We start from the raw sequence: 22500 nt of genomic DNA, 5'->3' as shown, positions 1-22500 counted from the left end.
TTGAGCGATTATTTTGTATCATTAACTAGATAACCAGATGACACCCTTTAATTTTCTAAGCACTAAGATAGTTACTGTCTATATCCTCAAAGATATTAAGAGAACTGCAGCATGCATTGTACAATGTATAGCTTCAACTTTTGACAATGCATGTATGCCTTCTTTCTAGCTCAGTCCAATGTTCAGGAAAAACTTCACTCAACTGCAGAAGACAAGGTTTGGCTACATATAATAATATGTGTACCTTAATCTTGATGTTTTAGCAAAATGGGGAATGGTTTTATTTTAGAGTTGATCTCACTTTGTGAAGGGCCTATTTAAAATACAATCTTATGGATGCTGCTTGTTTCTTTCAGTTTAAAAAGACATCCACTTGAAGTTATTCCAACTCCTTATCAAGGTTTGTCAATCTTAAGATTAGAAATTTTTTCTGGGCCCATGTTTGCTTGTTACCTAAAAGATGGTTTGCGGGGGAATGAACAAAAAGAAGTAGTCCCAGATTAAAATTCTCAGTGGTTGCCGGCTTCATGGAACTGTAGTAGGCAGCTTGTTGATCCCTTGTGCACTATTTGGCCTTCTAAGGGTTGACAGTGATGATGATGGTTATTTGTATTGCCTGGGTCTGGAAATGATGTTTTCCCATTAAAAAATTGTTTGGAAATATAATTATGGTAGGTATATACTGTAGTTCATGTTTACATGTAGCTGCATTTCATTGTGACATGTAACTAAAGTAAATTTCACTGCAGTTATCTGTTGTTTTTGCTTTTTAGTATTTCCATGGGCTGTTCCTCAAGCAGAACACACTATTGACACTTTGAGGGCAGAAGATGGTAGGTATTTCATAATAAATTATTGAAAATAATGTTTTTCTGTCAAACCTGTGACCTTCTGGATACTAGTCCTGCATGCTTTCCCACAGGAGATTAGTACATGCTAGGACTGGAATGTTGATAGGTGGCATATTATACTTGCAGTGATATGGGATAGTAAATCATATGATTGATGACCATACATCATCATATATGAGAATGACGTTTTTCTGTCAGTGCCACATACATTGTACAGGTAACTCAGAAACAATCTCAATAGGAGTTGACCCCATGATCTTTTTTTAGTCCAAATTTCCTAGTACTGAGGCCATCAGGCCCATCTGTCCAATTATTTCATGCATACATGTATGTAGCACCAGAATTTCAAAATTAATAATTTATTATAACATGATTAAGCAGTTGTGTATTTCATACAAAGGCTTAACTTATTTCAGTGCTGATATTTTGATAGTTGTGGGTTACGCTGATGGAAACTTTTCTATTGTAATTTTTTCAGCTGCTGCAATTAGAATTGGATATGAAGAACACATGCCGGGACAGGTTAGAGATTTTTTTCACCTGAAATTGCAACATTCTTAGTGAAGAAAGAGTTACTTAATCCTGTCATAGTGATATTTAGAGTAAATTAGGTCAAATCCCAGGAAAGAAAACTTATTAGCATGCACAAGCTTTTGATTCCTTTACAGAATCTTTATTCTATATTCTGTAGATCCAATTGCACAATCTTCTTTTTGTTAGGATTAAGGATTGATGATCGTCGGCACAATATTGTGCCGACGATCATCCTATACTAGATAGTTGAGCACTGTATGTGTGAATTTATTGATATGTTTTTGGGCGCAGCTTCGTGATTGGAATGAAGAGCTACAGTCAGCAAGGGAATTGCCAAAGGATACAATGCAACAACGTCTTCTGAGAGACAGAGCTATCTTTAAGGTATGTTCAGTAAATGAATCAACTGGCCAGTCTTATTATAATATTATTATTATATTTAAATAGTTTACACTATTGATTATCAATGGGCCTTTTGCAATAGCTGGTCATTTGATCAACTTTTTGTAAACATGAAAAGAGTTCGCTTTTGGAAAATTTTATTAGCAGAAACTGAAAGAGCAATATTAAAATTGAGTAACCTGTGAATTTTCAGTGGTTTATCTCAAAAGGGGTGTTTGCAATGGCCGCCGAAAAAGGGAGTCACTGTCAAGGCCATCAGTCATCGATCAGTCAGTCAATCAGTTAGCTAGCCACTCAACGCACAGTAAAGATTTTCTCTCTGTGTTAGTCAGTTAGTAGTCAGCTAGTTTATTAGCCAGTCAGCAAGTCAGTCCGTCCATCAGTCAGTCAGTCATTCACTCACTTGGCCACTGAGGTCAGTTTGTCAGCCACTCAGTCAGTCAATTAGCCACTTAGTCAACCAGTCAGCACTTCAAGGCACAATAGATATACTCTGTTATCTCTCTCTGTTTGTCAGTTTTAAGTCAGCTGGTAAATCATTCAGTCAGTCAGTCAGTCAGTCAGTCAATAATTCGGTCATTCAGTCAGTCAGTCAGTCAGTCAGTCAGTCAGTCCCTCAGTCATTTAGTCAGTCAGTCAGATGAGTTAGTCATTAAGTAACTCAGATTTCTCAGTCGGTCAGTTAGTCAGTCAGTCAATTGGTGAATTTAAGATAGACAGCCAATCAAGTCAATGAGAGAGTGAGTCAGTCAGTGAGTCAATAATTGTCTACTCATGATATTGAACTAGAGAGTCATTTCTTGTTTCACCCTACACTTAAATCATCATGATTAGTTTGTTTAAGATTTCATGCTGGGTTTTGTTTGTTATCAGATCACAAGTGATTTTGTGGCAGCTGCGACCAGAGGGGCTGTTGCTGTTGTGGATGGAAATGTAATGGCTATTAATCCTGGAGAAGATGAAAAGTAACAAAAGTCACTTTAATATTGTCCTTATGCTTTCATATTGTTTTTGTTGTTGTTGTTTAATATTATTTTACTGAGCGATTCTCATTTGTACCACTTTTGCAGGAAGAGAATGTTTATATGGAACAATATTTTCTTCAGCTTTGCATTTGATAGCAGAGACCACTTCCAAGAACTGGGAGGTAAAGTGACCTGTATTTTCCTCTTTTTAAACTTAAACGTTGTGCCTTTAAGCCATAGGAGTGGTCATAAATTTCTCCTTCATCATATCAGTGCTTTGTGAGATGGTGATAACTTGAATAATAGCTATGATCTGTGAATAAGAATTTAAAATTTGATAATAATGTTTGAAGGGTTAAAGATGTTCATACCACTTTAATTGATGTGGTTTATAGCCAACTTTAGCATTACTTGGTTTTTGGATGTAAATGCAAAAATAACAACAACAAAACAAAACAAAAATAGCATTTTTATTCACAACAAAGAAATATAATACATACATGTTACAGGTCAAAATAAGATTTAGCTTAAAATTTTTTAACCAAGGCTGATTCTCAATTTCCTTTGTCAACCTAGGTTAGGTAAAAAAATTTTAACCTGAATTTAATTTTGACCTGTAACGTACACACTGCCTACATTTAGCAAAAGCTTTTCAAAGCAGGTAGTGTGGAGAATCAACATGTATGCACTGATCATTTTATCCACAAATAAAAACATTTGGCCACAAAATTATGATATTTAAGTACAAGGAAATAAAAGAGATTTACAATCCCTTGACTTGATTGGTTACTTTTTCTGAGAGATTTGATGCTTACCAGACCAGTCATCAGCCAAATTTAACAAAAGTAAATTCCAGGGATGAGCACTAAAATACACATCCACCGTGCATGCACACATATGCACACAAACAAGTTTACGATAGTTTTGTTCTTTGAAAGTATTTACAGACCTTGTAGTGATGTTATACTTATTTATTCCCAGGTGATGAGGCTGCTTATGCTGCTGCTGTAAGTGTGGACTGTTACAATGGGTTTTGAGATAGTAGTAAAAGTTATGATAAATACTTCATATGAAGTCTTTCAGTATATCCTACAAATTATTATTAAAAATGATAATGTGGCAAAAACTGGTGTGTTAATGGTAGAAATGTTTGAGAAGCTTTGTAATCCTCTGATGATGTTCTGCAGTAAATTGAGGGAAGCTACTGTCATTGTCTAATAAACGTTAAAATGTACCTAACAAACTTCACAGGAAGCTAATTTGGTGATTGATCTTTATGATAGGGTGGAGATCTAAAAGGTGTGATGGCCTACAATAGATTAGACACACAGGTGGGTTATTTCTTGGCCATATAAAAGTTATAAATTAATAAATAATGAAATAATGAATAGTAGAGGTGCCTGGAATAAAACCCAAGTGATAGCAGATCAACTGGTAGATTCTCCTTCAGTCTTCTCTGAGTTTGCTCATAATCAGAGAGAGAATTTGACATTAGATTTGGAGTCACTCGATCAGTAACTGTTAAATTAATATGTACATGAGGAGCAGCACTCTCCTTTAGATATCTTCTTCAAAGAAAGTTGAGTTGACCTAAGGCTAGCTAACACATTGAAATTCCCTTTGCAGAGTCTGTACACTCTAAGTACAGTTATTGTGGACTACAGAGGTTATAGAGTGATTGCTCAGTCAATTATACCAGGTACGAAAGTGCTCACTTCTTACAATAATAGGGCTGTTGTGTTCTAATTAATTGATCTTTGTTGTGAACACTTCCAGGATTTTCATTTTTTGCCCTATTCATGGCAATAAGATTAACTTGAGTTAAACTTTCAAGTTTTGCTTTGTACAATACCAATTTACAGAATACAGAATCCAAAACACATCCCAGAATCTGGTTTCTGAAATGTTTTTTGGGATTCTGGGAAGTGTTTTCATATTCTTGGAAGTATTTTTGGAATCTGGGGCTGTGTTTGGATTCTGGGAAGTGTTTTGCCACCATAAAACTGTCATGTTTGTTCCTTGTTAATTGAAAGGAATTGTCTGGAAAATTAACAGCTTTCCACTGAAATATTTTGGCTGACTTACTCAGCTTTTGAAATGATCAGACTTACTTTATTTTATTTAAAATATGTTAGTATCAACTTTTCATGTCATCCAGTCAGTTCCTTTCCAATTAGGTTATAGATATACATATAATTTTTCATATAATTTTTTTGTTGTTGTTCTTTAGGAATACTTCAGCGTGAGCAGGAGCAGTCTGTTGTATATGGTTCTGTTGACTCAGGCAAAAGCATTTCAAGCCATGACAAATTCTTGGAGCTGGTAATTAAGAAAATACTTTTGATTACAGTCTCCAGCAAAATGAGTTGCATTTTCATGGTTGTTTAATCTACCTTCAGCAACACTTCTACGTTGATTGTTCATAAAAGTAAAATTTATTGTAAAAAAGAAAGTGTTATATAGAGGATATTACATGGCCGCACAGAGATACACCAATGAAATACCAAACCGTTTCACTTTAAGAGTTTTTTGGTGTGAAAGGCCCGATTTATTATGTAGCCATAGCAACGGTGATATTTTCACGTGTGAAGATAACATGTTATTTTCACTAGTGAAAATATCAAGTTTTCGCACGAAAGCTCACCTGGTATTTCATTGGTGTTTATATAATAAAACTGATTATGGTGTGGTTCATGCGAGATAAAGACTTGTACGTATTACAGCATCTAAGATACATAGAGTTCCAACTGATTCGTCTGTATTTTTTTTATTTTATTCCTTTTTCTGTGAGTCAATATTGCACAGTATTACATCTGCTTTTTAGAATGCTCTTGATTACCTGACAATTAACTAACAATTTTGTTATCATTATTTTTATATTTTAGCTCAGTAAAGCAGGCAAGTCTATCAGAATAAGGCCACACAAGTGAGTGTTAAATTCATTCATTCATTCAGGCGGACTCAGCTGAGCTAGTCACCTGGCTACCCAGTCCACTTTGTTTTCCACACAGGCTGAGAGTTTGCTGGTGGATGCTGCTCAAGTGTCCCTCATCAGGGTGTTTAATAATACAGTAATAATATAGAGACCTGCAGATTAGACTACAAGTATGAAGCTGATTACCAGTGTATGTTTTAATCACTGGTCACTCAAATAGTACACCTTACAGAGGCTATGAAGGTCTTTTTCATGTGATGGTAGCAACACTAAAGGCTTCTGATTTGAAATTCCAAAGTTGTATTCATACATGATACCAACACTTAGTAGTTTGATCTAAGTGTCACTTTTATCTTTTCTCCTGATGTGATGTGGTCTATTTTCAGGGTTATAAATTCCAGTGACGAAGAAGTTGATTTGTGTTCTTCAGTGGAATGCAAGGTAAACTTTGAAGGTTTTATTCCTCAGTGTGAAACATTAAGAACATTATTTAGATACTGGTTCTTTTTATTTTTAAGGGAATCATTGGAGCTGATGGAAGACACTACATTCTGGATCTCTTCAGAACTTTTCCACCAGATGCAAATTTTCTTGGAGGTACAAGAAAGCTACTTCAATTTAATTATTCACAATAATTTTTATTTTGTCTATAATTTAAACTAGCCTGCCAGCAAAATCTCAGAAATTTGTCTTTTATAGTAATAGTTATTATCCACACTTGATTGCCTGACATTGACTAAACTATCTTAATTCACAGAAAACAAACAAGCATCTGATAATGTTGATGATAAAGAGACTAAGTCAATGTTTCCTCGGCCTTATAAACACAAGCTTTGCTGCTTAAGACCTGAGATGATTGAAGGATTTATAGCGTAAGTGTTGGAAGTTTGTGCTGTTAATTTTTTCCCTTGCTGTGATGGCTGAGCGTCTTTTTTTGATCCCAGTGTATCGTTTTAAACCTCTTAAAAACAGCCTTGACTTTTCTTGAATAGATGGTAATTGGATATTTTTGCTTCAATCTACTTTATCCTAGATTCCGCTATGTACTTTTCTTGAAACTGGTTGCCATGCATGTGTCGGCTGCCAAACAGAGAGAAATGCAGGTTTGTAGAAAAGAAAAAAAATGTCAAATTTGTCTTTAAAAGCAACTTTGTACTCTTTCTAGATATTTCCCACTTTTCAGTCCTGTTGTGTATCTCAAATATAAATCCCTCCTGTTTTCCCCCCTTAGTTTTTAAATTTTCTATTGCATGGTGAAAGAGTGGTGCTTATTGCACTGTTGAATATATATTACAGAGCTTTAGCAATGACGTTTCTGAGCCATGCACATCAACTGGAAGTGGCCTTTTTGCAATCTTGGGGCGTGATTTTGCCCAAATTTTCAGGCAAATTGTCTCTATGAGAGAAAAGGCACCTAAAAATACAAATTTGGTAGCTTCAAGGCATACTAAAAGGGAAAATGCTTCACTTCCTGTTGATGTGTGTCGCTCAAAACGTCATTGCTTAAGCTCCTTATTATGACAACTGAAATGATATGCGGGTAACTACACTTGATGCTGGCGGTTAATTACATGTACATGTCTTTTTTGGCCCCTTGTAACTTGACTAGTTGTAGCTTGCTTACATTTTGTAACTGACCTTAGCAATTGTTATTATTGAGATGTTGCTCACAAAAGATCAACCGATATTTCATGACCCAACTCTGAAGTTGTGTCATTGGACTTGTTTGAAAGCCAAGTAAAGATTGTTGTAATTAATGAATTTTTGTATCAGAACAAAAATGAAGAAAAGCCAGTCGATGAAGCCAATGGTGAGCAGCAGTCAGAATGTCCATACAAAAACCGACTTAATAGCAGTGACAAAGATAGCAATGAGAATACAAAGTTGGAAGAAGCTGTTAAAGAAGCTGAAGAAAGTCAAGACAATCACACAGAGTCATCTGCTGCAAATGCTACAGGTGAAATTTAAAACTTGCAAATAATAAATTATTGTGTCAGACTGTTACAATAATTAGCTGTGATCAGGGTGGAAACAAGGAGTACTGGGACAGTGGTCCCCAAACAGACAGATTTTAACAGTGTTTTTTTTTTCCGTTTTATTGTTCCAGATTCAAGTGACATTTCTGCAGATGCAATCAAGTCAGCAGCTAAAGCTGTTGGATCAATCAATGATGCAGGTTGTTACCAAAGTCTTTTTTTTTCTGCAGATTAACTCTCTCTTTATTTCTTCTCCGCCTTCTCCAGTCAATTCAAGTCAACTATATTTAGGCAAGGTAGCTCTACCAGCCATTGGCTGGAATCAAAAGGAGTCCAGCATAAATTATGACTAGATGATAAAAAAAAAAAAAAAAAATTACAAATATGTATAATTAATGTAAAAAATTATGTACAAGGACTTCTTAATCCATGGAGTTGTTGTTTAACAATTTTTTTGAATCAGAACGTGCAAAAAAATAAATTTCAGTATTAAGAAGTCTAAGATAGCAAAATAATGTACATATAAACTAAGGGAGTTAAACATCAAGAAAACTCATTCATTGTGTTCCTAATTATATAGTGACTCTAGTTTGTTTTGATGGTGTTAAATGCCATGTTGCTTCTGGCTTTTTTTGTACATGAAAAAACCATCATTGTACAGAAAGAAGCATGTATAAAAGGTATAGTTTTTGACTGCATTTAATTGACAGTCCAGAAAAACAGCCATTTTACCCATTGAGGGCTACATTTATTTAATCTCGGTTTCAAATTTTATCTCAAAACAAGACTGCAAGCTTAAATTGCCTCCCTAACAATACTCTTTTTATTTCAGAATTTGACATCAGATTTAACCCCGATATATATGCTCCTGGTATAAAGCATGCATCTTCTGAGGTGAAACCAAACTTGCATTAACTTTTTGTCCATTAACATTCTAACACAACATAAAGACATTTTTTGGCCAATAATAAAATTGTTATTAGTGTAAATTTACAAGTAGCTACTAACTGTTTTTACATTCTGAAAATTATAGCCACTGACATATTTTGTTTACACGTGTAAACGTTTTATTGAGTTTACCATGGAATCACCTCATTAGTTAGTCTCAATAACCCTGGATAAAATGTTAGCCATAGAAGACAGAAAATGCTGCTAAATAATAATTGATTGTGTTTTTAAACTTTATCTCTAGGAAGGAGCTCTGTCCTGTGACAAATTACTGGTACAAGATGCATCTGACTTTTTAGTTGAAACTGTAATTATAAAAATGGTAAGGATTGTTTGTAAATAGTATTTATTCGTTTAACTTACAGTGCTTTTAGTGATGTCATGATGTTGTTTTTGGATTTGTTTTTAAATAGAGAGATTAAGTTTAAGGGTTAACCAAACTAGTGTAAAATTAAGGCAAAAAAGGCCTACAACAAGGTCTGAAATAAAAGAGAGTTGAAATCCTGTGCAATTTTTATTAATTTTGTCAGGTTGAGGATTTTATCAGTTTATCTCAGACACCGCTTGATGGTTCACAGTTAACAGACATCATGCATAACAGGTAATGCTTAAAACCCTTCTTTTTTTGACTGTAAAAGCTCTGTTCAAAAAATTATGCCATTTTGATTGGTTGCCATAAGATTTCACCCACAGACTAGCGATTTGGAACAACTTTCTTGGAGTGAAAGGGCTTTATTTGAAGAGGGGGTATTTTTTACAAATCTGCTTGTAACAGAAATAAGAATTAATAACACTGTTTCCTTTCACTGCTCAACAATAGCAGTGCTGTCAACACTTTCGGATAGTCCGTGAGACTCCAGATTTTAGACAGTATCTCCTGGTCTCCAGATTAGAGTCTGAAATCTAGCTCCCAGACAATCGCCAAAGTTTGCCTTTTCTTGTAGACTCGACTTTCCAACAATGAAATTAAATTCGAACATTTCCTCATAAACTCTGGTATATGACATTTTTAATATAAGCAATAATGTGATTGGTGGGAAGTAAACCAATCAGGTCAAATGCTGCAATGCCAACAACATCTTTTTTGTGCACTTTGTGTCATGGCAACCATTTGTGATGATCAGAGTCAATGAGTATTTTTGTACAAAATAAATGACGTTATGTGCTGTGCATCATGACTCAAGATTTTAAGATGTGGGGGGTTGATAGCCCTTTAATGGTTTAATTTCTTCTTGTGCACGTGATTATTACTTAACTTATGATTGTGTGGATGCCTTCAGAGACAAACAAATGTAGAATTACCTTGTTCAGTAAATAAACGTTTCTGCAGAAGAATAAAGCATCATTACTTTGTTTGAGATCTGATCCTCAAATACAAAACTTTGAAACAACTCACTCAATTAATTGAAGGGATTCTGTTATTAATACACAGGAAAAAACAACGGATTCCCATTTTTGGATAATTTAGGGTATTTAAAGAATACCCACAAAAATCCCAAATTTGGAAGAGTGAGACAAGTCCCAATCAGGGAACTTGGTTGGAAATTCCCCGGTTGGGACTTGTCTCACTTTACCAAATTTGGGATTTTGATGGGTATTCTTTAAATACCCTAAAATATCCAAAAATGGGAATCCGTTATTTTTTCCTGTGATAGCTACAATTTCTGTGAATACATAGTAAATACAGACTTTTTATGTTGTTTTTAGGGGCATTAACATGAGGTATTTAGGAAAAGTTGCATCAATTTTGTCCCTACGGGCAGATTTAGAACATGTACATGTGAGTATCATCTTATGATGACATCTACAGGTTGAATTGGCCACTTCTGAGTTGCCTTCATCCTCTATTTCAAAGCGACACCAAGGACAAAGCCCTTGATATGAAAATGATTTGTTATTCTCATGCAAATGAAACCATTTTCACAAGAAAGGTTTTGCACCTCGTCTCATTTTGAAAGTGAGTTTTTGGAACTCAGAAGTGGTCTATTGGGAAGACTGTTGTCACGACATTTCTTATGTTGGAAGATTTGTCATTTGTTTAGATCTGATTACAGCATTGCAATAGGTCATGCATTTGGATTTTTTCTTCAGAAAATTGCTGTTATGGAGATGATTATAAGGACTGTCAAGCAGTTATTCAAAGTTCATATGCAGAGTGGTGAGTGACACAAAGCTTATTTTTTTGGCTATTTACCTACAATCTGAGACAAAATTAGTTGAGACACGTACTTTGCCCTAAAGGGCCTTTCTTAGGTTTTACCGACTTCAAAAGGAGAAGATAAGTCTTTCCCTCCCCCATTCCTTGTGTGCAATATTGTGTTGCTGTTCAAGCTGTCTTTAGAAAACAACAAACACCTTAAACTTTAAATAGAGGGGAGGGAGGAGGGGTGTGGATTATTTTGTTCTCTGAAGTTGAATGTCTCGACAATGTCGTCTTCGATTGAAGCTTCTCTGTTAAAGTGAAACTAGTAGGACAAAATTGTACATGATGACACCATTTGAATACAAAATATCAGAATCATTCAGTCGTGTTGTTGAATAATGCCATCATGAAAATGGCTGCCTATTAAAACTTCCCATGCAACCTATATATCATGGAACACTTTAAAGTGCTTTTTGATTAAAATAGTGCTTTCCCAAAGGCCTCCTTTAGCGAAGCTAAGCTAATTTTTGTTTTGATGTTTATTCTTTGTTTCACTTCAGCCACTTTGCGGACACTTTCAGTTGCCATTAGTCACTTCTTGAATTGCTTTCTGGTGAGTTTAATTGCAGATTATGGCCAGTTTATGGTGATCACGTCGAAATAAAATTAATACGTGTATTGCTTTGAAATGTTACCGTAATGATAAAAACATTTTATCATCACTTGATCTCATTTTTATAACAACTTGAAACATTTATTGCAGAGTTTGTATCCAAGTCCTTTGCCTCATCTTCCAGCAGAAGAGGTACATTTTACAGCATTCTTGGATTTTTTCAAGATTAGACAGTCATGGTTATTTTTCCTCAAAGATCCTAGGATTTAAATAAATATTTATTTTATCTCTATAATTTTCAGGTCATTTATAAAAAGAAAAAGAGTAAAAGAAAGCCTGTCAAGACACAGGGAAATGGAGGTACAACTGTTAGTACATATAACATTTGTCATGGAATAAATGTTGTAAAAATAGGTTGTTGTTTATGTGAGTGGTTGTTCTATTACAGCTTCAACTGTGGCCTGGGCTACCCTTACTCCTGAGGACTTGTGGAAATTAATTGAGGAAGAAACAAAAAAGAACTTTGGATTTGAACTTGCGTGGTATGGCTTTTCGTAGCATTCATTTCTGCTGAATTTCTAACAGCTGTTGTAATGTATGGTGTTTTCATGAAGTGAAATAAATTGTATTATTAATTCAATAGTATTAAAATCACTTTGCATGTTTCTGTGGTTGATTGCAGTAAAAATAGTGATGGAGCATTCCTGAAGTATCGCATTCACAGAATTTCATTGCTCAGGTCTTTCTGTTTAAGAACAGGTAATAAAAGTCCACATTACTGGTAATATTTAACTTGTCTGCATGGTTTAGTGTATGCCGTAAGGAATTGATGTGAATATGTGTCATTAGCTTGTTTACAGATAGTTAGTGTGTTGTCGCATAAATTAACAGTCATTTGAAACATCTCAATTTGTAATGCAACCTGGGACCAGGCTCGGCATTGGGGAAAGAGACTTAGTGAAAAAAATTGGAGATTAACGCAAGTTGAGCAGTGGTCTGGGGAGAAGAAAAGGGTGGTGCCCTTTCCCCCTCCTTAGTCCACCACTTGGCTAGCTTTGCTCTCCAATTCTAATGTTATGCCAACAATGAATGTTAATGCTTGATGACGATAAGCGATGGAACATTGGGTTAATTATTACATTGGGAGTCTCTATCATGAGAAAAACAGTCAACAGTGGCAACATTTGAATTGGCTCCAAAATGTTGCATGTAAATTCCCAAAGTTTATATTAACCATAGCGAATTAACTCATCATTATGCTTTTGTTTACTTTTCATTAACAGGTGTACAGGTCTTGCTGCGAGAATATGACTTTGAAAGTAGGAAATACCCAACATTTACTGAAGATGACATCATGAACCTGTTTCCAGTAGTTAAACATACCAATCCTAAGGTACTTTTGATCTTTGTGTAATGCTGTTCTATTATCAAAACTCATTTTAAACATAAACGTATTGTTTGCAAAGTTTGCCCTAAGAGTAACAAGGCTTGTTAAATGTTTCCACTTAGAAAATGAGCATTCATGACTAGGAGCAATATATAGCACCAAGTCAGAAATGGTAGAAAATAAAGACTACTCAATCCCTGAAACTACAACAAGAACCAAGAGAGGGAAAAATAAAGCCAAAACACACAACATTTTAGTCAAATTAGTCAAAACACTTTTTTCACAGCTTTAAGTGTATCAATGTTAATCTCTTGCCATGATAACTAACAGTTCCGTATTTATTTTTAACCAGGCATATGATGCTTCAGCCATATTTGAAGCAGCTCAAGGCCGTCTTCAGGGAGGTAGGTTTTCTTGACAACCAAATAAGTATCCACAAAACACAGCCTGAGTGTGATTACTCTTTACCACAAAATGAAGTCCTTGGTATATCGAACTATTTTTTTTACCCCAGAAATAGTAAAATATTAATTTGGAAAAGAACCTTGACATAATGAAACCTTGTTATAGCAAACATTGTTTGCCAGTCTCTTGGCCCTTTGTTATATTGAAGTTCAACTGTAACTCATAACCAACTCTGCATCTCTTTTCTATTCTGATTTGCACCAGGTCTTATTGGAGAAGCTCATGAACTCATGGTAGAAGCTTTAAACCTTTTTCATCAGGTGTATGGCCCCTTGCATGCTGACATTGCCACATGTTACAGGTAGAGTTCCACCCCACACTACAGTGAACACTAAGCCACACCACTTGGGACCACAAGGTGTAGACTGCTTGTAGTTGGCCTTTTTTCTTAGAACCATTGAGTTCACAGGTACAGTGACAGCATCGGAACAACAGTGTTTTTAGCCAAAAGGGACTGGGACTAGGACATGATGACAAAAGATGTAACGAAAAGACTTATTTTTTTTCCCTTGCCAGTCAAAATACACTCCTATTTCTTCTGACTTTGCTACTCGCACATGCTACCCTGCTTGTATTCAAGAAAGTTAGCGACTGTTCACAGTCTTCACTACAAAGTTGTCCTTGGTGAATGATTTTAAGGAACTAGAAATTTGGAACCCCATGAAACCCAAGGTGGCAATAATAGTTTTGTGCATATAATCTAAGATTTTTCTTGTCACTCAGAGGCAAAAGTTAAGTTGCTGGGGGAGGGGGGTGGGGTATGAGGCATTCCTAGGATCAACTGTAGCCTACTGCCAAAATCAGAGTGTACTTAAAATTTTTCTCATTTGTTGGTGAGTTAATTACGACAAGCATATATAACTCTTGTAGTAGACTGTTCACAGTCCCCTATTTTTCCGTGAGATCGTCGAGATGAAGCGCTTTGCGTTACGGGCCGCCATCTTTCATGAGTGTCAAAACTACTTAGGGGGCGGGGGATTAATGGCAGGACGATCTCATGAAAAAATAGGGGACTGTGAACAGTCTACTCTTGTAGGGCCCAAACAAAAGTGTTTAAAGTTATTTTCAAGCAAAATGCTTGTTCTCAGATCTTATGAAGTAAAATTTTGAAACTAAAAAACTGCAGTGTCAAGTTTGGATTGTTTGTTAACTTCATGTTTAAGGTACATTATTATCCACAATACAAAGTAGACGAAAAAATGGAGGGATTAATTTTTATATTCCTGTGCACAGTTGTTCAAACGTCGGTTTAGTGCTAAGCCTAGGTTAAATTTTAGTTGGGGTTTCTTTTTCTTTTGCTCAAAAGCATTTTCTTGCCTAGATAACTTTTTCTATTCTTTTTAGCGTTTCCAATCATTAAACTGTAGAGGAAAAGAATTAAACTGAATTTTTCTTTTTAAGCCTTTGTCTGAATTTGTGTTGTGCTCTAGACCCGGCCCTGATGATTTATGAATGTGATTTTTTTCCCTATCAACAGGGCAGTTGCCAGATTACATTACTTAGCAGAAGATGCTATCCAGGTAGCAACATCCCTTTTTTTAAATTTGCTTAATATTCGTATGTGGCTGCCTTAACAATTTAATAAATGACATTCATGGTATGACTGTAAGTTTTTTGATTCTTTACTTCCGTTAGGTTTTGCACAGTCTTGTGTATTCTCATTAACTGAAAGTTAATATTTTAAATTTAATATCGAAATTTATTCATCCTGGCTACCCTAAGATTTTAAAGACATTCTTGGTATGGCTGTAAGTTAACAGATCGGCATTGAGTGATGACAGAAACTCATAAGGGGTTGAAACGTGTAACTCTCATATGTTTGCTTTGTCCAATGCTCGTGATTATTCATTTTCGAAAGAACCATATTTGGAACGAGAAGAAGAGATAACTGACCAATCAAACTTCGTAAACAACGTGACATAATTTTCCTTCAGGTTCCCGCGCCCGCTTAAAAAAATGGTCGACAAACGGGGGAAAAACTCCCGAAAGCCGAGAAAGCTTTTAAAGGTTGAAACCAGGAATATTACCGAAACACTGAGCAGGATATTATTGCCTTACCACCCGGGCCAAACGTAACATTATGAAACCCATTGACGGCCTCGCAACTTCTTGAAGTTGTCACTTCAAAAACTATGCCTCGTTGACCCTCTGCACAGTAAACTTATACTGCAAATAGGCTTTTAAAATTTTTATGTTAAAAGTCTAGAATAAACAGTGAAAAATGTTTTCGAATAAAATTCATTAGCTGTGTATCGAAAGTGTCCAAACCTGAACCTGACATCTTCGCAAAAAGTGATGCTTGTAATGAATGTGAGAAGCATTTGAAAAGCTTAAATTAAACTTAGATGTTGTAGTCACGATCGTGTTTTGAGCTAATTTTATGACTGAACAAACTCAAAACAATAGACAGAGAAGCCGTTTCTTGAAAATTTTTATTCAAAGTCCAAAAAGTTAATCCTTTAAAGCAATTCGGAAAACACTATCTGGATCGTGGATCCGTTCACGCAAGTGGCATCGGCTAAGCACGTGGCAAAATTCAACACAAAATCCATCTCAAATCAGGGCACATTTTGTAATTTTTTCTTTAGCGCCGAAGAGAAAAATTTATAAAACGTCTATGAAACATTTAAAAATGCATAAATTCCCTTTTAAAAACGTAATTGTCTTGGCCATAGAGTGCAAAATGTACCTGAAAATTCAGCAAAAACTTCGCTGACTTGGTTGCATTTCAAAATAGACCATGGGCTCCGCCGTGAAGAAAACAAGGTTGAATTCCTCGAAGGACGATTTCTTGATGAAAAGCTTCCCTTTCTCCACAAAAAGAAAGCTGAGCATTCTTTTGAACTTTCTCTTTCCATTTTTTGTCTTTTAACGGTGTATTTTTAACCTTGAAATGCAGAACTCTTGTCTTAAAACATCTGCATGGTGATCGCGCAGCAGCCATTTTGTTGAAAAAGGATATCCGTCACTAAGATTTCCAAATATGGTCAAAATGAATATTCACAAGCATTGAACGCGAGTTACACGTTTCAACCCCTTATGGGTTTCTGGTGATGATCCGAGATAACTTTAATCATATAGTTCATCAAATGAATCGATGAATACACTCTGAGAAAGGATTCATCGATTCCTTTATTTGATGTGCTGTGATCAGAGTGATATCAAATCACTGATCTTGGGCCGGATTATCCCAATAAAATGCACTTTTTATGTTTCAATTTGCTGATTCATATTGACTGCTTGAAGAATGTGATTGATGTCATGCTTTTGTATATCCCTGTAAGTTGTTTGAGTTTTGCATGGTGTTGGTATTCCTATTAATTGAAATTTAATATATTGTATTATGTTCCAGGCTGTAAGTTACCAGAAAAAGGCTGTAATTGTTTGCGAGAGAATCTTTGGTGTGGACCACCCAGACACAATCATCGCTTATGTGAGTTCTAGTTATCATGAAGGCTCTACATTAAGTCCTTATTCATACGTACCGGGATATTTTGAAAACGGGGATGTTTAAAATCTGTTTTAGCCTTCTGTTATTTCACACATGAAGGGTGTTTTTGGACACCAAGAACACACTAGGTTTTAAAAGTGGTTTCCAGAATGGAGTTTTTTTTAAATGTCAGCTTACCATTTTTGTGTGGATGGATGAAAACTGAGGTTTTCAAATACTAATGTTCTCATGCATGGAACAGGTTCTCAAAAATGATCCCCAGAATGGAGTTTTCATAAAAATGTCAGCTTACCATTTTTTGTGACAGATAGAAACAGAGGTTTGCGAATACAATGATGTCATGCATTGTACAGCACATGCCCTGTAAGGCCCTGAATGTCCATCGTTTTACAAAAAAATGTGGTGGAGGAGGCCCAATCACCAATGTGCAGTTTAAAATGATTTTTTTCGTTTGCCAGCTAGAGTTCAAAATGATTGTTTTATATTATTGAGAAATACAAAAAATGCAGGAAATACTAAAAACAAATGGGGGGCGGGAGCAGAAAGGTAGGTTAAAAAATGAGGGGCAGCTTTTTTACTGTAACATCTCCAATGGTCTGAGTCTTATATAAAAAATTCCCATTAAAAAAAAACCAAAATTAGAGTGAGAAGACAGTGTTTGTCAAAGTCTCTATGTTCTTGGCAGGTTCATCTTGCACTGTACTGCCACAATGCCGGCATGGCTTCTGTGGCTCTTAAACTCATGTATCGTGCAAGATATTTGGCTGTGTTGGTGTATGGAGAAGGACATCCTGATATGGCAACCTTTGATGTAAGTAGAGTGTTGTAATGAAATCAGAAACCAAGATAGTAGTCAAAAGGTTTTTGTGACAAGGGGTATTAGGTGCCAGTTGTACTTTGAAATCCTGATTGTCATGCGGCCTTTATTTTTCAGAAAGTGTTTAGTTCCTTAAATTATTCTGTTCTTTTCATGATCTTTTAAAATCTACAGTCGAACCTCCACTAACAACCACCTCTCTGTAAGCGCCACTTTTTTTGTCCCGGTGGACAGTCCATACATTGACTCTTGTTTAAACCTTTCTACAACGGCCACCTACCCATAACGGCAACTACTAGGGTAACCCTACCTGCCTTCTAAACACGTAATGTAAAAAAACAGAAATGTGCAAGTGCTGGGGTAACCCTCTTGCTAGGGTAACTCTAGCACCAGGGTAACCCTCCCTCCTTGTAAAAAGGGTCTCAACGAAAAATGGAAATAGTTGAAGGGTGCAGTACAGTATCCTCTTGTACTGCCCTCAATCAGTATGGAAAGTGTGGCAAATTTTCTTTGTGTTAATGCTGCCTTGATTAATTGTTGTTTAAATATCAGAGCAATATCGGCCTTATCCTACATGGGCAGAGAGAGTTCAAGATCTCTGAAAAGTTCTTAGAAAAAGCACTGGATGTGCAGCTGAAGTAAGTGAAACTTTAAGACAAACTTCAACACTCTCCATCTTGAATAATTTACTAGTTTGAATGAAAGTGCACTATAGTGCGTTTTCACTCACATGGCCAGCATCCATGCTAATTTATTGGAAGAAAAGAAAGTTTTTACATAAGAAAAGAGTTCAACTCTCGCAGGATTGGTGTGGGACACTAACATGGCTGCCATTTCATTGTTTTGGGACACCAATATGGCCGCCGTGATGTCATGTAAAAACGCTCTGTTGCTCCTGATGTACTAAGTTTTTCATATCTTCTAGGTACCATGGCCCAGAGAGTGTCCATACAGCCATGAGGTATTTTTTGTTTGTATTTCCTTTTCTGTACTTAACAAGATATAGCTTTGTTGAAGTTGGAGCCGATGTCCATTATTTCTTTTCCATATAGTTGTTATCAGGATAGTCAGTCTCATATATTTGGCAGGGCATATTGTATAGCAATGTTAGGTCATCAAAACAGATTATCCTCATGCTTTTTAACTCCTCTGCCCTGTTTTATTCTAATAAAAATGATAGTGATGATGATGATGATAATGATAGTAAACTCAATTGAAACTTTATTTCTGTTTTTGAATGCACAGTTGTAAATCTCGCTACGTATAGGCAATTTACAGCTGGCTGCTTGAGATTGAATTATTCAAAAAAAAATTAAAACAAAATAAAAACAAAACACAAAACAAAACAAAACAAAACAAAAAAAATCCAAATTGCATTAAGTCTGGGCTATCCCAATTCCTATTTCTACAACAAAAGATGAAATATGCTGATCTAATGGCTACATTTATCAAGTAAATCTTCATTGATTGGTTGTCATTTGGTATTACTGGTACAATCTTCCTTGTTATTTTTGTTTTAGCTTCCATCTTGTTGCAAGAGCTAAGGCTTGTGTGAATGACTATCGGGCTGCGCTCAATGCAGAGAAGACTGCCTTTAGCATTTACAGCAGCAAGGTAAAAAAACAACATGAACTCAATATCATAATATATTTTTCTTTGTCAGAATTTGACAAGCATGTTCATTTTATCTGTATTACTTTCTAGCCTCATGAAAATGATTGTTTATGACTGAGAATCTGCAAATTGTTATGTAACATAAGGGAAGTGCAAGTTAAACTTTCTTTGATGTGATTGTTTTCAGTACTTCACACTGGACAGAACAAATGCAGGTCCAGAATAGTTGACAGATTTGTGCCAACACTCCTTGTTTATCTGGCATTCTCCCGGATACGGCACCAATATCTTGGTTTCCCATATGGATCACCAAATCTCCCAGATAAATCGATAGACTTTTAAGGGTTTCTGTTTCTTAGTAAGGAATGTAGCCCATTTTCTCCAAAACATATGAAGAAAATTTGATTCATGATACTGATATTGTTATTTCTGCAAGTATTGTCTCACTGACTGGCCCTTACATTATTACACTGCAATGCATTAATCAAGGGTGGTGGGGGGGCGGGGGGGAGGGGGAATTTCCCCTGGCTTTTATGAGCAGAACCCTAGACAACTTTCATGGAAAACAAAAGGAAAGTACAACCAAATCCCTGCCTTATAATTGCATAAACCTGGCAACTCGAAATCTTAGTAAAAGCCCTGCATTAATCAATATTTATTTACATTATTCTGTCTTAAGTTTGGCGAGGCAGACAGTCGCACAAAGGAAAGCTCAGAATACCTCAAACACTGCACCCAGCAAGCTGTTCTCATACAGAAAAAGGTATGTATTGTCTCATCTTGTACCGCACATCCTGGCAACTCGAAATCTTAGTAAAAGCCCTGCATTAATCAATATTTATTTTAAGTTTGGCGAGGCAGACAGTCGCGCAAAGGAAAGCTCAGAATATCACCCCTTCAAATTGTATGTTAAAAGCGCAAGACTCAATTGTATTGTATTTGATCTTTTTATTTAGCATTTTCTATTTCTGTTTGGGAGTTCTAATTATAGGGCTAACCTCTCAACTCCCTTTTCAAGATGTCTTTTAATGTTATGTTTTTCTTGTAAATAAGCTTCTTTACATCTTGAATAAACGTAGTATGTATGTTTGTATCCATTATAATGGTGAGATTGCAAGCTTGTGGTGTTTTGTTAAGGGTTTGAACCCAGGAGTCATTCTGTAAGTAGGTTTAGGCATAATCATCCTGAATACGACTGTTGTTGACATTGACTGACGTTTCGACAACCTGTGCGGTAGTCAGTGGTATTAAGACGAAATCCATCAGGAAATTGAGTAATTTCAATTATCAGTGAACAAAGACCTTGTACCAGAATAATTTAAACAATGTCGCAAACTGTTTTACATTTTTCAAGGGCTGTAGATGTAATTAGTTACCTGTAATAACACCAAAGACTATTTCTCATGGAGGCCCGAGAAAATAAATGTCAAATTTGACAAGAATTGTGAAAACACAAGAATTCTGAAAATTCATGTGTAAGTTGTCATTTTGTGAAATGACCTGATTGGTCAATTAGTTGTGATATTATTGGTCGTCTGTCAGTTAAGCCATGATGTTATTTCAGGCTATGAAGACTTGAAATGTCATTGGTACATTTTGATTCGTCCGTATTGATTGTCACAGTTTAAGATTATCTTTTTTCGTGTTTCTAGCTGAATGAAATTGCGGGAAAAGGGATATCCAAAGATGCAGATAATAAAAAAACATCAGGGGTGAGTTATCTGTTGAGTTTCATTTTTGCTGTTGGGCCAAAAAATATTACATTGTCAAAAGAAAAATACTCTTCTCGTGGTCATCTGTTACTTGTGATGTTTTTCACATCTTAAGCAAAAAAACACAAAAGGCTTTAGAAACAATGTATTTCAAGGAAAAATTAGTAGGAATAGGTAAAGCTCAAGAAAATAACTCACAGCAAGTCAATTTTTAGAATCATATCTTAAAAAGTAGTGATGGATATGGCCGCAAAGATTGAAACGATCTGTATTGGAAGACCAGTTCTTGGCACCCCGGTATCTCAGTGGTTTTCCATACAACTCCTTATAAATTTTGCAATTTTCAAACCATCATTAAATCTCTCCTTTATTCTTTGAAGGCCTCAACTTTTCTGATGTGTTTAAGGTTGAGATCTTTCAAGCCAGACCAGAAAGAACACTATTCAGTCAAGGACACCAGAGAAAATGGCAAAAAACCATGTAATGTTGACCTGAAATTTTCCTTAAAAACTTTCCCCACCAAAATGAAGTCTACTAAATGCCCAGTAAAGGAAAAAAAAGAGGCAAGAAAAGCGAAAAAAAGAGGGGAGGAAAGAAAGCGAAAAGTAAAAGTCAGGACTACTGTGTCACTTTTAAACCCAAAAACTTTGCTTTCTGCGTATGCCCAAACTTCACAAGCTAATATTTTGCATCTGGATCGGAAGGCCGTGAAGTGTACGACCTGTAAATGGCTTTATGGTAAGTATTCGCTCTTTATAGCACAACAGTGACCAGAAAACGGCTCGACTAGCTTCAAGACGCGTTCTTTGGCAGAATTTCTCGGGGCGAATGGGTGAATGTAAACTATTCAAAGCTTTATAATTTCCGGAATTTGAAACATGCAGCATGTTTCATCTAGAAAAGACTTCAATTTTCCGGCCAGTTCTACTAAGATGGTAAGATTGTACAGAAATGGAAATGCCTAATTGCCACCTAGTTAAAATTTCTGTTACTAATCTCTTTTAAAAACCAAAAGGTGCATAGTCTTAGGGGAGCTAGGAAAACATAAATTCACTCTGCCCAAGTTAGCGGACAAAGTTGTTTTTGATTATTAAAACTGACGACGTCTCAAGCGGTAGAAGGGACGGGAATCGGCATGGCGGCTCAGAGGCGAATGGGTTAAGTTATACTGAAATTAATGTTAATTGTCACATGACCAAGATTCCTCTTAGTGAGTGACTGTAATGCTTATCAGTTTAATCCAATTTCTTAAGGTTGCCACAGTGAGGCCTGATGAGGAGAACATATCTCAGCTGATGGGTTACATAAGTGGTCTTCAAGGGGTACTTCCCTCAAGCACTTCACCTGTCAAGTAAGCCATTGAAGGTTGTAACTGTTAAGCTAGTCCAAGAGTATGGGGAAAGCAAGTAAAGCGGTGGTTAGAGCACTCACCTTCTACTAATGTGGCCTGGGTTCGAGTCCCCACACTGGCACCTTATGTGGGTTGAGTTTGATCTCCCCCTTGCTCTGATAGCTTTTTCTGCGGGTACACATGTACTCCGTCTGGGTTTCCGCTCCCCTAAAAACCCAACAAGTGCCGTGGGGCTTGTCAAACCTCGTCGTAATGGGGAGTAACATGGATTACTGGCGGAGTTTTAGGATCAAGATCTCACGCCATGATGCATACTCGAGAAATCATTATATTTGG

At 36.0% G+C, this 22500-nt stretch overlaps 1 protein-coding gene across 1 annotated transcript in view; it reads left to right on the top strand.

The window, feature by feature from the left end:
- Positions 1 to 22500, top strand: part of LOC140952802 (clustered mitochondria protein homolog) — a 36961-nt gene that overhangs the window by 13463 nt on the left and 998 nt on the right. Inside the window, exons 10-49 of the mRNA XM_073402249.1 lie at positions 170 to 216; positions 357 to 400; positions 774 to 833; positions 1330 to 1373; positions 1677 to 1769; positions 2661 to 2752; positions 2858 to 2934; positions 3734 to 3759; positions 4036 to 4083; positions 4379 to 4451; positions 4983 to 5074; positions 5638 to 5678; positions 6074 to 6128; positions 6206 to 6284; positions 6445 to 6559; positions 6721 to 6790; positions 7461 to 7644; positions 7795 to 7863; positions 8496 to 8557; positions 8856 to 8933; positions 9142 to 9212; positions 10319 to 10391; positions 10703 to 10769; positions 11315 to 11367; positions 11518 to 11559; positions 11670 to 11727; positions 11816 to 11909; positions 12050 to 12126; positions 12651 to 12760; positions 13107 to 13158; positions 13424 to 13520; positions 14697 to 14739; positions 16572 to 16652; positions 17356 to 17481; positions 18040 to 18125; positions 18413 to 18448; positions 19008 to 19101; positions 19781 to 19864; positions 20754 to 20813; positions 22067 to 22164. Coding sequence (XP_073258350.1) covers positions 170 to 216; positions 357 to 400; positions 774 to 833; positions 1330 to 1373; positions 1677 to 1769; positions 2661 to 2752; positions 2858 to 2934; positions 3734 to 3759; positions 4036 to 4083; positions 4379 to 4451; positions 4983 to 5074; positions 5638 to 5678; positions 6074 to 6128; positions 6206 to 6284; positions 6445 to 6559; positions 6721 to 6790; positions 7461 to 7644; positions 7795 to 7863; positions 8496 to 8557; positions 8856 to 8933; positions 9142 to 9212; positions 10319 to 10391; positions 10703 to 10769; positions 11315 to 11367; positions 11518 to 11559; positions 11670 to 11727; positions 11816 to 11909; positions 12050 to 12126; positions 12651 to 12760; positions 13107 to 13158; positions 13424 to 13520; positions 14697 to 14739; positions 16572 to 16652; positions 17356 to 17481; positions 18040 to 18125; positions 18413 to 18448; positions 19008 to 19101; positions 19781 to 19864; positions 20754 to 20813; positions 22067 to 22164 — 2951 coding nt within the window. The remainder of the gene's footprint in view (positions 1 to 169; positions 217 to 356; positions 401 to 773; positions 834 to 1329; positions 1374 to 1676; positions 1770 to 2660; positions 2753 to 2857; positions 2935 to 3733; positions 3760 to 4035; positions 4084 to 4378; positions 4452 to 4982; positions 5075 to 5637; positions 5679 to 6073; positions 6129 to 6205; positions 6285 to 6444; positions 6560 to 6720; positions 6791 to 7460; positions 7645 to 7794; positions 7864 to 8495; positions 8558 to 8855; positions 8934 to 9141; positions 9213 to 10318; positions 10392 to 10702; positions 10770 to 11314; positions 11368 to 11517; positions 11560 to 11669; positions 11728 to 11815; positions 11910 to 12049; positions 12127 to 12650; positions 12761 to 13106; positions 13159 to 13423; positions 13521 to 14696; positions 14740 to 16571; positions 16653 to 17355; positions 17482 to 18039; positions 18126 to 18412; positions 18449 to 19007; positions 19102 to 19780; positions 19865 to 20753; positions 20814 to 22066; positions 22165 to 22500) is intronic.

This window comes from Porites lutea, chromosome 11 (genome assembly GCF_958299795.1).
Source record: "Porites lutea chromosome 11, jaPorLute2.1, whole genome shotgun sequence".
Lineage (NCBI taxonomy): Eukaryota > Metazoa > Cnidaria > Anthozoa > Scleractinia > Poritidae > Porites > Porites lutea.
This window is presented reverse-complemented; position numbering and strand designations above follow the sequence as displayed.